The sequence below is a fragment of the Lissotriton vulgaris genome, chromosome 4_1 (genome assembly GCF_964263255.1).
Source record: "Lissotriton vulgaris chromosome 4_1, aLisVul1.2, whole genome shotgun sequence".
Taxonomy (NCBI): domain Eukaryota; kingdom Metazoa; phylum Chordata; class Amphibia; order Caudata; family Salamandridae; genus Lissotriton; species Lissotriton vulgaris.
The window spans coordinates 659,704,655-659,718,902 of NC_141691.1; the positions used below are offsets into that span (position 1 = coordinate 659,704,655).

At 46.3% G+C, this 14,248-nt stretch overlaps 1 protein-coding gene across 1 annotated transcript in view; it reads left to right on the forward strand.

The window, feature by feature from the left end:
- PDIA4 (protein disulfide isomerase family A member 4) overlaps nucleotides 1–8,744 on the forward strand; it is a 147,917-nt gene extending 139,173 nt beyond the window's left edge. Inside the window, exon 10 of the mRNA XM_086964915.1 lies at nucleotides 5,230–8,744. Coding sequence (XP_086821041.1) covers nucleotides 5,230–5,645 — 416 coding nt within the window. The 3' untranslated portion in view covers nucleotides 5,646–8,744. The remainder of the gene's footprint in view (nucleotides 1–5,229) is intronic.
- Nucleotides 8,745–14,248: the final 5,504 nt, after the last annotated feature.

Below are 14,248 nucleotides of genomic sequence, written 5' to 3' on the forward strand. Positions count from 1 at the left end.
TGGCGGCAAGATCACTTAGCTGCCACCTCAACCCTTTTGCCCACGGGATTTGACTGGCGGCATCCTCTGATAAAATAGCCTCTCGGGACTATAACACTGCCATTAATAAATCCACTTTTATAGAAAGTAAGTTATTTTGGAAACTCGTGTATGGCATATCTTTGACAAATGACACAGAAATTAAGCCACTCATTCTCCATCACCTTCTTAACACCTTCGCTGCTATTGATATTTTCCTCCGGTGCTGAATTGTTGGAAAGCCCATTATTCATGACGAGCTCAGCTCGTCATCAGCACAGCTCCACTGTGCCTCATGACGAGCTGAGCTCGTCATGAGCATCGAAGGGGTTAATAGAAGTGTGCATGGGTAGGGAATCTGGCTCCCTTCTCTGATATTGCATGAAGAAATCCTCCAATTGCTTTGACATTTGAGGCACTGTAAGAGCCATATTGTCTTTGATATGATGCAAGACCTCCTTGAACTCTTGCCCCTGCACATATCTGCCTCTTAAAACGTCTTCCTTCCCATCTACATCTTTGCTGCATCTTAGAGGATGGGCCCTCTCGCTCTTGAAATGTTGCCCTTAGAATCATCCGCTAAATGGCCAGCAACGTAGGTGTCTCAGGCTGATTCTGCACCTCTCTGGTTGGACCAAGTTCATCTTGCCCGCTACAAACCGATCCACTCGCTTGAATCACTATACCAGCAATTTCCTCTGAAAAACAGATTTCTAGTTGCAAGTTTATAAAGTTGCTCAGCAATGAGGGCAGCGGGAATCCAGTGTTCTTGCTGTCCAGCAACCATAAAAGCATGCCTACGGCGTGTGTGCGCTGACTCGCTGCCTGTGGCGCCGACATTTAGCCTTCTGCAGCTCTTCCCCATTCCCTACATAGAGTTATTCTGATTTCAATGCGGGCCTACGACACTGCCGCTCAGTCATTTGCAGTGCTGCTTACCTTTGATCCTGCGCTCACTGCTTTCCACTGGAAGCGCTCAACACTTGTTGCGCCTGACATCTCCTAGAGCAAACTAGAGTGCAGGGCCTCATGCCACCAGTAAGTGCTCTCTATCGCAGGGCCTTTTTCATCCATGCTTTCCACATCGATAAAAGTTCGAGCGCAATGCTGGACTTCAAACCGTGTTTCTAGGGCCCACCAAATGGTGACCTTAACCCACTGACTTGAATCTTGCTTGAAGATTCTGCAAAGCAGAACAAAAATAAACAAGCACTGGCGTTGCCAATAGGTCTCGCAGTAGGAAAGTTGGAGCTATTACAATTGCAAATAACAATGCCTTTTATTTTTGTTTTCATTTTAAAAACATAAAGGGCTTTGTCATTTACAAAACCAATAGCTCCAACTTTCCTACTGCGAGACCTATTGTGCACTGCACAGTGTGGGTGAAAGTGGCACTGCGTGGGTGTGAGTGGCTTTGGGTGAGTGGCGTTGCGTGGGTGAGTGGCGTTGCGTGGGTGAGTGGTGTTGCGTGTGTGAGTGGCGTTGCGTGGGTGAGTGGCGTTGCATGTGCGAGTGGCGTTGCGTGTGCGAGTGGCGTTGCGTGTGTGAGTGGCGTTGCGTGTGTGAGTGGCGTTGCGTGGGTGAGTGGCGTTGCGTGGGTGAGTGGCGTTGCGTGGGTGAGTGGCGTTGCGTGGGTGAGTGGCGTTGCGTGGGTGAGTGGCGTTGCGTGGGTGAGTGGCGTTGCGTGGGTGAGTGGCGTTGCGTGGGTGAGTGGCGTTGCGTGGGTGAGTGGGCTTGCGTGGGTGATAGTGGGCTTGCGTGGGTGTGAGTGGTGTTGCGTGTTAGTGGATGCTCTGATATTGTTGGTGTGACCTTAGAGGAAATGGCATGACATCCAGTGCTTGATTTTGCCAATGGATGAATCGTACAATCAACAGCAGCAAAGACGATGGATCCATTGCACAAAGAAGTTGCTCTGACTTACTCTTGCCGTACTTCTGGCTTGGAAGTCAGGTGTAAGCTAGGAGTACTCCAAGAGTGAGTCTCAGCAACAATGTTTGGAATTGGGTTGAATGTATCTGAATTTTGTAAATGTGACTGCGAAAGCCAAAATACATTGCGTCACATACTGAATGATTTTGCAAGTACTGAAAGGACACGGATTTACCCAACCCATAAATGTACAGGGTAATGGTCAATGGAAGCAGGCACTTGGGTGGTGAAGAAGGGGCTCAACTGTCAAATAATGAAAGGGGCATGGTACTCCAGTAGCAAAACTGCATTGCACAGTGCTCTGGGTGACGCACAGTAACTATTCCTGCTAGGCAAAATAAAATAACACTGTAAGGAAACGTGAAGGTGCTGTGGTGGGTAAGGTGGAGCGGGCACAGCACTAGTTGTAACGGAGAGGGGGTATAGTACTGCAGTAGCAAACATTGAAGAGAATCCAGTACTCTGCTAGGAAGGTGAAACAGGCACTGAAGAGGGTAATGTGTGAGCCCATCCCTTTGCTAGCAAAAATGAGGAGGTACAGTAGTCTGGGAGAGAAGGTGAAGCTATTGGAGCAAAAGTGAAAATGGCAGACAACGTTGGTGGCAAAGATGGTACAATCGTGATTATCCACATCACTGTATAAGCACAGGTGGTGAGGCAAGGTCCACTGGGAGTAAAGGTGAATAAGGGACAATACTGTGTAAACAAGGTGATGGGCAGAAGATTCTAGAAGCAAAGACAGGGGTGTCACTGCCAGCGGTGAAGGTGACTGTTTTTGGAAGAAGTGATGAACAGGTCACAGCGCTATGGTATCTAGTTAAACTGGGTACAGTACTCGAGTAAAGAAGGGGGGTGATGCACAGTGCTTGCCTTCATTCAGAAGACATTACACAGTACCTGATGGAACATGCAAAAGCAGTTCAGCTTGACTGAGATGTGATTATATTAGCTCCTTTCCTTAAGTGCTTCAAAATTGGAAATCTTTGTTAATGGCTATAAATGCTGTTTTACTATTAGGATTCTTAATTTTCGTGAACGTTCTAGAAGCAAGTAACTATAGTTTAGAATGGGGCCTTTCATGCACCTAACTCTAAACAGTTGGGGCTCCCTGTGACTCTCTTGTCAAACATTGGGATGGGATGAGATGATATATCCTGATTCTTCAGCACTCTGGTAAGCTGAACACTAAATACTCTACCTGTACACGTTGCAATATTCTGTTCTGAAGACTGCAGGGACTCCGTGCACTTTGACTAGGCCCCCCTCCCCCCGCTGATACCCAGCAGGGCAGGGGTGTAACTTGATCTGCGGAGGGGAAACTAAGACCAACCTTGCGACTTCATTTCCTTTGTGAGTTTCACCAGCTTGTCCCCTGCTGACGCCTGCTGCCTCTCCAGTCTGTGGATCGGTTTCTTGGGTCCGGTTTACAGCCCCCACATTCCTCTTTTGGCGACCCTCTCTTTGTCTACTCCTGATCAGCTTGCCTTTAATTTCTCATCGAAACCTTTCCTCAACAAGTTTTTTACAATTTAGCTAAAATGCCTGTGCTTTATGTATCCCCAATGACGCCTACGGCAAAATGAGAAACAAAAGAACATTTGCATTGCCTTTTTTGCAAGTATTAAGTTTTGTTGTTGTCTTGCATGGTGACCTGAAACAAAGTCGCTCCTCTCCCAGCCCAATCTCCTTTCCAGAAGGAAAAAACGTCTGCATCTTTGTGATACTGCAGCAGCAACTGTATCAATGTGTGTAAAAACGCTACACGTATCAGTAAAAGGGACAGGAACACTGCTTTGGCGCAAAATGTAATATACATTTGTAGTCACTTAAAAAACAAGCACTTCCTGATGATTCACCACAGAAGTAAACAAACTAACAAGAACATCGCTGAAGGAAGCTTTTAGGGGCGGGGAAGCCTGTTAATGAGGGGAAAGAGAAGGTCTGATGCTCCGATGCGAGGCACAGCAAATGGTGGTGTGTGACATGGCTGGTAAGCAATTAGGGGGAGAAGTGAGGCCAGCGCTGTGTGCAGCAGGGGGCGGAGCGGATCGCTTTGAAGCAGCTCACGGCCTGGCGACCGTGAAAAAAAAAAGCAATTAGGGGGGAGGAGAAGGGAGCTGTGGGAAGCTGTGGGAGGGAGGCTTACTGGGAGGTGCTGGTGTGGGAGGAGTGCTGCTACGGCAAGGCTGAAAGCAATTAGGGGGGAGGAGAAGGGAGCTGGGGGAAGCTGTGGGAGGGAGGCTTACTGGGAGGTGCTGGTGTGGGAGGAGTGCTGCTACGGCAAGGCTGAAAGCAATTAGGAGGGAGGAGAAGGGAGCTGGGGGAAGCTGTGGGAGGGAGGCTTACTGGGAGGTGCTGGTGTGGGAGGAGTGCTGCTACGGCAAGGCTGTGTTTGCGGGGAGAGAGAGGGGAGGTGCTGGTGTGGGAGGGGGGAGTTGCTGGTGTGGGAGGAGTGCTGCTAGGGGAGGAGAAGCCCTGGCCGTGAATGCTCGTGCATGTTTGCTCACGTGATTCACGTGAACTGCACGAAAACTGCGGGGCTGAAAGCCCTTAGTTTGAAGATGATTTTGCCGACTTGAATTCTCCCCATTTCCCCTTCCTGCGGAATGGTAAAGGCGAGACCTAAAAAACAGGAAGGGGGATGGGTCGTGCCTCCTTTTATGGTAAAGGTCCGAGGTAAAGGAAGTTGGCCATATATGGGGTGGATGGGGAAGACTAGAGTCCTAATTTTGCTTGGAGGGTTCTGTGGGGTGAGATAAAGCTCACTGTGTGATTCTTGTGGCGAAGAAGATTGATGAGGAAGTAATATTGTGCAGGTAAGTAGAAGTTGAACATGATATTTTGCAGACTTTGCCCCGATTTGTTACCATTGCATGCCTGCTGTACATGAATAGTGGTAATAATCTTTTTGAACAGTCATATCCGTGTTCTGATTGTTAAGCCATTTACTTTGATTTCAAGGTACATTTGCAGTGGACCAGCATAAGTATTGTCAATGCACGAATGCTCATAGCCTGTGTGCGTCTTGATATGTTTTGTTTGTGTGGTGTTAACATGATCATTGTTTGGTATCAGTTTGGCCTGAGACGGTCCCTTAAACCTCTCTATTATGTAATTTCACCAGAACAAACTATGGCTCCCGGTTAGCAATGCGTTTTGCAGTAAACCTCTAAACATTACATTATATTGTCTATAGCTATTTTATTCAAATCCTGTAATGCAAATGTTTCTTACAAGCTTGGCCTTCACAATAATATGTCTTATTAATTAATTTAACAGGAAAATTGACCCCTATTGTGAAGTCCCAGCCAGTGCCAAAGCACAACAAAGCACCGGTCAAAGTCGTAGTTGGGAAGACTTTTGATCAAATTGTCATGGATCCAAAGAAAGATGTGCTTCTAGAATTTTACGCCCCATGGTGTGGCCATTGCAAGTCCTTGGAGCCCATCTACACAGAACTGGCTAAAAAATACAAGAATGAAGAAAGCCTGATCATTGCCAAAATGGATGCTACTGCTAACGATATTCCCAATGACCAATACAAAGCGGAAGGGTTTCCCACAATTTATTTTTCCCCGAGAAACAAGAAGGAAAATCCTATTAAGTTTGAAGGCGGTCAGCGGGATCTTGAGACTTTGAGTAAATTTGTCGAGGAGCATGCCACCAAACTCACTGTACGCAAAGAGGAGCTTTGAGGAAAAACAGGGATTGCGTTTATTCCTAGTTGATGCACATTGCTAAGGAGATTATTGGGACTGATTTGTGCAATTCTGGCCAAATGTGAGGGCTTTGCAGTACTTTGTTATGAAGTTGCAGTATCCAATGCTTCTGACCTGATTTCTTCATGGACCTTGATGAATGTCTCACTGTTACTAATGTTTTGATCTATTAAGGCAAAAAACAATGATTTTTCTCTAGTTTTTTTGTCCTTGTTTTGAAAGTTTCATGTTATTGTCCAAAGGTTACACTGCTTACCACAGAGGTATATTTTGGTAACAATCGTTTTTTAAGTAAAAGGAAAAAAAAAGGAAAGTACATTTGTGTCTCGTTTGCTTCTGTCGTTCAGCTTATCTTAATTTGTTTGTGGCGACGTTACCCCCTTGTATAAGTCGGTTTTCTTTTCGTTCAATTCAGAATTTATTTCAAGGTTCATAATTCATAAAACACAATACATTATGCAAGTAGGATTAATAATTTTTTATTATCCCTTTTTTATTAACCTACCAGAAGGTAAAAAATGAACTGGACGAAAGTGGCAAAGAGTTGAGACTAACCACGAAAAGAAAAACCCACTCAGTGGCTCTATGGCATGCTTACTGTGAAAGAATAATTCTCAAACACTCCTTTTGATTCCATCTCGTCGGCCTCATTTGGGTCCCTCTGCCTATAAAGCTTTAAAAAAAGCAGTCACGAGTTTCTTCGGGTATAAAGTAGATTTCTGTGCACTGGAAAAGTAAACTGCAAGACTCTCACTCTTCAGAACGAGCCATCCTCATGATTCAAATCACAAGTTAATTGTTGATTTTTCCAGTGCTAGGAACTGCTGTTGCTTTGAACTCATTAAACGGCCTGTTGGCAGTCCTCTTATTTTTTTGTGCTGCCTTTAACATTTTGGCCGCATCTGCATATTCCCGTTCTATGGTCTCTCAAACCCAGGCTACCACTCTTGGGTTGTCCATGATCAGGTGTCCCGGTGTGATCTTCATTTGGTTTATTACTTTTTCCAAATATCAGAGAATGGCCTACCTATATGCACCCTTGTTACTTTTTCCAATCCACACCCCAAGGCAAATCCTTCTGATTTCATGCAAAATATTTTGAAGCAGTATAGTGAGATGCAAGTACAGCACAATTATGTAGTCCAATGTCTGCTGAATACTTCAGACTTGTTTGGCTATCAACCCAAAAAACATTTCCATTCTCCCTGCTTATTGTACTAGCCCATTTGTCTGAACATGATCATCTCCCTAATGACTTTGTCCAATAAAATCATTCAGTCGACACACGAGTCCCTTGGTGCCCATGGCCTCCCTCTTGAACTTCCCGACAGCTGTAAATGGTTTAGAGCCTGCATCCCTACTGCAACGGTACAAAACCCTGTGCTGGATCTGGAGGCATCTCGATCTCTCCAGCTACATTTGTAGCTCCAATTTGTACTGGTCACCTGTTCAATGTGTTTTCCTTGCAACATGTCTGCCAATAATCAAGTCTTCTCCAGGCTCTCAAATACTTCAATGTCTCCCTGCCTTTTGCAGGAGAGGTATGTGGGTTGAAGGTTGTGGGGTAGGGCAAAAAAGTAGCGAGTCTGGTTTACTTGCAATCCTAATGCAACTCTCCATCACCATTTTGTGACTTAGTTAAGGTACAGATGTTTAGTTCTCACCCCCTTGGGAAGCCACACAAGGTCCCTCGAAGCCATCCCACCATTGCTTGGTCTATGTGGACGATCCTCCTTTCCTATTTCATAAGGCACCGTTCCTTAAGTATTTGTAACTCTGCCACTTCGGATGTTTCATCATATTTGTGCACTCCAAGTTTTCTCTGTGTTCGAATACATTAGGGAAGCCTGTTATCTGATCATATGAATGGTGTCATATGTTTATTTTGAATACTGATACTGTTTTAAATCTGTTTCATGTAGGGGAGGGGGATATTGATGCTGCTGCATCTGCTAAATATTTCCTCCTACATAATAAAGCAACTTATCAAAGGGATCCCTTGATGGATTGCTTCGAACTCATTCCAACTGACAATGTTTCTTTAGATGGGGTTCTCTTGCATCACCCTTCTATCCACTATCCCTCTCCAATCCAACCCTCTTAGGTCTCTCTCCATTTACCCTTATTCTAGGTGCTGGTAACTAATCAACATGGTTCAGCCTTTCATGTGCAAATTCGTGGCTGTTCTACTCTAGGTGGTCCTTAAGAAGCCCCAGCTCACTCTGCCAGACACCTTGTCAGCATTGAGCATTACTACAAGGGTTGGAACTTTTTTCAAATGTGCTGTCTGATGAGTCACTTTTCTGACCTTGTCCCGCGCCTTTCCATTTATTGTCCATCCTGCTCACCCACATTGGTTAGCATGCATAACCTTGTCCAGACTGTTCGACTGTATCTTGTTGAACAATTGCGTATCTGTATAGGTTACACTTATAGGGCTGTAAAAAAGAGATAAGTATCCACTTCCTTCATTGTGCCGGTGATGCTGTTACAGTAGACGACAAATTGAACATTCTGACGCTAATTTGAGGATGGGCACTTTAACTGCCCGTTGTTTTTAGTTCTAGTGAGCTCACTGCTAAGATCACATACTTCTCTATCGGCATTATAAGATCAGGGTGTGAAGCTTGCAGGTGCTGTGGCACCAGAGCCTGTGAGGCCCACTGAACCCTGATTTTTAGCTGTATTTTATTTTTCAAGCAGCAGCCAACCCATTTCTTTACTTGCACTATGACCTATGACACCTTGGCTACTCCACTGTATAAGATCCGTTGCTAGTGAGTCCGATAACACACCGCTCTAGCAAGAATTACCCAACAAAAAGATGCCAGAATTATCTGTCCTGTGCTGTATGGCTCCTGGTAGAATGAGTGGATGGTTCGCCCAGAAAGACTTATCGTTTTATTTTTCTGTGCCCCATTTGGTGTGCCCATATTGTAAGTACAAGCAATTTATTGGTCTTTTTTTCTCATAAAAAGTCATGTTTAGCCCATTGTTTCCCAAACTATGGATTGGTCAACAGACGATTTTTGGTGGGTCATGAAAGTTCAAGCAATAAATAAAGATGCCTTTAAATTCTGTATTTATCTTGTCATACTTGTTAAGTTTTAATGACAGAGGTCAAAAGTCACGGCATGTCTTCTGGCCAATTGCTGCTTATGTTTTTTAATACGGGGACTGGTTTTTACAACAGTTCTCACTTTGCAGTCGAAGAAAGAACAGTAAAGTGAATTATGAGTCTTTCTGGGGTACGGAGACTTAAAGGAAAGGATATCATTTTTTGTAACCTACAACAAACTAAATGAACTGTACACATTTAGAAGGTCGGAAAGCAATAATGAAGCCCATTTTCTTGTAGTTCTTAAGTGTGATGGAAGCAAAGATTTTAATAGGATCAAAACAAATCAAGACTCTTATCATGGTGATGTGCAAATGATAGTCACTGAAACTCAACTTCCACACATCATTTGTGTGCAATATAGTTTTATCTATAAAACTATGTCTGTGCAAATTAAGTGGATATTTGAACTGAACATGTGCGGCTTGGAAATGATAGTGCGCTACCACATGATGCTGGAGTTACTTTAAAACATTGCCTGCTTTGTATTCAGTAAAGCTAGGTGTTTCTCAAAAAGTTTGTCAATCTAAAAAGTGGGTCATGGTTCTAAAAAGTTTTTTCTACATACAGCAGTTGAGGTAGACTCTTCCCTGCCCTGATGGTGTCCCTGGAGAATTTTGTGGCGGTGTCAGGCCTGGCGGTCAATTGGTGCAAATAGGGCTTGTTCCCCATGAGGCCTGTTCCTGAACTGCAACGGGGGTGGGTCTAAGCACTAGGCTGGCTTGAAATTATAACTCATTCAAATACCTAGGTGTGCAAATATACCATGCGTAGGTGGACATCATAGATGGTAATAGCGCACTGTCAGACATGATATGGGATGGTGCAAGAAGCGGGCTGCGCTCTACAAAACTGCAGGAATGTGGCCTCCTGGTAACTGCACACCATGAATTGTACTACGCTTCTGCACATATGGAGTAGCTGATGCACTGGCTTGCGAATGAGCCCAGAGCTCACAGAAGGGAAGGAGGTCCAAAAATGCGACTCATTCCTGGTGTGGCTGCTAGCCTGAGTGATCGGGCATAGTGTGAGTTCGCACTTATGACTGTGGTGAGACACTGCTGGAGTAAGTACCATTACCACCCCTCTATGCTCCAACACGACGGGGTGACAAAAGCCAGAAACCGGTCCTAGGATGCTTGATTTCGGTCCAGGAAAGACATGGCTTGGCAGTTCGGTCTGGACTGTTCCCATGAGGCACAGGGTCAAGGCTGATTTGCATGACATTGTTCTGCATTCTGTCCATCAACTGTTTTGCATTTTGTCACCCCGAGTGGGATGGGTATGCTCAGATGTGAGTCCCATGCTCTCCACACCACTGGAGTCAAGCTATCCTGGCTGAAGACGGCTGATAGCCAGAAACCGGTCCTAGGATGCTTGATTCCGGTCCAGGAAAGACATGGCTTGGCAGTTCGGGCTGGACTGTTCCCAGGAGGCACAGGGTCAAGGATGATTTGCATATGGCCATGTCTGAACTGGGGTGGTGTGGAGTGCAAAAAAACGATGGACTTAGGCCCGGATCTCTGTACTGGGGTGAATGTATGACATTGTTCTGCATTCTGTCCATCAACTGTTTTGCATTTTTTCCAACACGACTTTTGGGCACACCCGAGTTACGTGCCATCAGGTGACTGCGTGAGGTGAAGGCCTGACGACTGCTCGGGGTGACGCATGTCGGGAACCAGTATGCGGATGGGATGCTGCACAATTCCAGTGCCGTCTGGATACTTACAGTGAAGCAGGGAACTACTTTCTCCATAGCGCATGCAGCTAGGCAGTGGCAGCTGATGACATTTGAGGCTTAAATATTGTGCATGAGTTTTATAAAGCGAGAAATGTGAACAAGTTCAATGGACAAGCCTGGGGTCCATGGTGAGTCCCTCTCCCTAATAAGGAATTGAAAATAAAATTGGGAAATGGTGCATTTTAAGTTTAAATCTCTTTATTGATTTGAATGACATAATCAAACTTTAACAACAGTAAATTAGGTATGTTTGATTCTTACAGTCCTGCTGGTGTAGGATAGTTCCTAGTTGAAAATAATACAATAAATCCCTCAACCACCCCCCCCCCCCCCCCCCCCAAGAAAAAAGGATCCTCCCCCTTCCCGCTTATAATTTGGAGAGCCATTATGTGTTCCTAGTGCGATTGCAGTCGATGAGGGCTTGGTGAGACGTAGTGGATGAAGGTATTTTGGACATGTGAGCGCCCTAAATTCAGGAGTGATGAGGTCGGAAGGGCTTCCAAGGGTCTTGAAATGAGGCTGCTTGATTAGCAAGGGTAAGGGATATCCTCTCCATCCCCAAGGTATACCATAAGCGGTGTAGCCATCCCAAATGGATAGGGAGCATGGTTGTCTCCCAGTGAGCCAAGATATTCTGAAGGGCTATCGGTCAACCTCTACGCGATTTTAAGCGGGAAAGTGAGAGCGTTTGGAAGGCCTAGTTGAATATACGCCGGAAAGCAGGGGAGTTGAGTGTCGAAGTAGGTGTCCATGTCTTTCAGTACCTGTGACCAGTATCCGGAGATATGAAGGCACTCCCACAGTAGATGGGACAGTGAACCACAGGCTCTCCAACACAAGGGATCTTGAGTTGGATTGCCTCTGTGGAGTTTTTGTGGGGTCCGGTACCAGTAGGTAACTATTTTTGTGGCAGTCTCTATACTGGCAAATACAAGGAGATGATGGATGGAGTGCTGAAACTTTTCAAACACTCACCCCCAGTCACAGATCTGGGTTGAATCCTTCACCGTTCTTCAGCTCACTTCGCCACCCCAGTTCAGACAAAGCTATATGCAAATCAGTCTTAACCCTGTGCCTCACGGGAACTATTCAGCCCCAACAGCCAAGCCATGTCTTCCCTGGATCAGAAACAAGCACCGTGGGACCAGTTTCAGCCAATCCGCTTGAAGGGATGGCCCCAGGAATATGGTCCTCCATGGACTACTGATGGGATGGGATTGGCCGAAACCCTCTCCCTTTTTGCAATGTAGATGCTGCGAGGTCATCGTATAGAAGGGGTCAGTAGCCCTGAAACTCAACTAGGTGATGGTCTCTCCCCTTTAGGAGTATTCGTTCTTTGAGCTGGAAATCGTGTACACATGTAAGGATGTCGGCAGTTGGGGCTGGAGGGGGCCTTCTCGGGCCTGACCAGCGCGTGCGGTCCAGCATGATTTTTATATCTAGCGGGGCACCAAGAATAAAGTGAAAGAGTTTCTCCACAAACCGGCCGATATCTTTTCCCTCCGCTCCTTGCTGAATAACTGATTCGAATGTTCCGCCTGGAGCGGTTTTCTAAATCTTCGGCATGTAAATAGAGGTCCTAGTGCTGATCCCTTAGGCAAAGGACCTCTTGTTGTAGTTGCTCTATCTCCTAGTCCCTGGTGGTGCCTTGCGTTTCCAGCGAGTCCACTCTGTCTCCCAGCGTGTCCATATCTTTACGCACCTCTCTGATTTCTTGTGCCAGCTCCCTTTTCATTGTTGTAGGTAATCCTTTCGAGAGGTAAACATTGTTTCCAGGAAAGAGTGGGTAATAGGGGCCTTGGCGTCTCCAAAATGTGTATCTGTTGATGCCCCAGGAAGGGAAGTCTGTTTCAGACCAGAAGAGGGTGTTTTAAGGATAAGCTCCTTAACTGAAAGTTCTTTTTTCCTTTTACTGGATGCCATATTGTTGAGCGTGGAGTTTCGTCCCTAGTTGAGGATCTCACTTTGAGTGCCGCAGTGCTCTCGGGGATCATCAGTGTCTGAGGGTATTCTGTATGGCCTGCCTCCTGTTTCGTTGGTGAGTCAGCTGGAAACACCCTGCGTGCAACCTTGAGAGTAGGCCAGATTCAGCTAGCAGGACCTGTGACAGTGGGGTCTCCAGGTGTGGAGCAATTCCGATCTGCCTCTGCTCAGCCTTCTCGGGGACCCTCCGTTTGGGAGTTCTGTGGCCTCCGATCTAATTCCTGTGCCTCTCGTTGTTAGGAGGGGCTAAGAGGGAGCTGTCCTAACAGCCATCCCATGCTCGCTCCGGGGAATGTGTAATGAGGCCCTTCAGGCAGGCTCGTTGTCTTCTCCGGGTTGCAGGAGGCAACCCCACCCCGCACCTGATGACACATGCAGCACACTCAATCCACTAGCAGATCCTGGATCCCAACACAATGGGAGCGTCCGGGGATGCCCCTCAAGGTCCCTGTATCTGCAAGGGAATAGGGTGTGAGACCCGCTGTCTGAGAGAGATCTGTGTATCTTCCGCTTGTTGGGATCCCCTCCTCCTGCTTCACGGGCCCAGATCACCAGGGTTTGCTCCATCTACTGGCCTGCAACTGGGGCTGTTCTACATTATCCGGTTGCTTTCAGGCCCCCACCCGTCTCCCCCTCCCCCCCCTCCCTCGTCCCCTATGAGGGATGTGACTGACCTTTAATTGGAGTGCGTCATTGGAGGGTGGTGCGGTCATCGGTCATCTCGCAGGTCATGAGTTTGTAGTTGCGACTCAGTTTCTTTTATGGTCATCCAGGGGGTCTCCTTGTCGTGCCGGGCAAGGGTTGCCGCCTCTGTTCTTGGCCGCTCCTTCCCGCCTCTCGAGTCTGGAGCTGGCCACACCCTCTCGCTGGTCCTGCCTCCGGGACTTGTATTAGGCGGCCTGCCGACTCAAGCAGATCCGCAAGCGGGGAGCCTGGCCGGCACCTGAAACTCCTTCCTCAATCGCCTTCTCGCACTCCAAGTTGGTTCCAGGCATTCCCAAGAGTTCTGCAGGTGAAACGAAAGCATGGGGAACCTTTCTGGGACCAGCTATTCGAAGATTAGGCTGTGGGCCCTGCCGGCGGGACTGACTGACGAGCAGGTACGTTCTACTAGGTCGCCATCTTGGCTACGCCCCTCCAAAAAATTGTGCATTTTAAAGCTAACTAATGTAGCCATAAAGCAAGGCTTATAAATCAGTGGGAACGTATAGTCTTGAAATATTAAACACATTAAAAACTACTCCATATCTTCATGCATTAACATGTTCAACAGTTACTGTAATGTGTAAATTGTACAGCATGAGAACTTTAGCCCTTTAAAGTGTATGCTTGCCCAGTGTCTTGTACGGCATGCAGCATTAACTTTGGAAAAATATGCTCTGACCAGACTAAAGAAGCACCCCCAGCTGCTGGCTGCAACCAGTCATATAGAAATGTGTGCATACAGTTCTTTAAGTGGGATGAAAAATGTGGGGGCTCTCTATAAAGGAACATGTAAAATACATTTCAGTGATTCCTAGTGTGCCACCTGACTTGTGTTTTGGTTTCTCTCTGAGAAGTAATTGTATCCAGATAAATGGCACAACAACTGACATACACCTAAAGCCTGTCAGTACGATTGGCTTTGTTAATCAGTGTTCGCTTTTTTTTTTCAAACCACATTTTATTAAGTTTTAGTGACAGAAAGAAAAAGACTTGCGACAGTCCCGCATAACATCCCACGCAGGGGGTAGC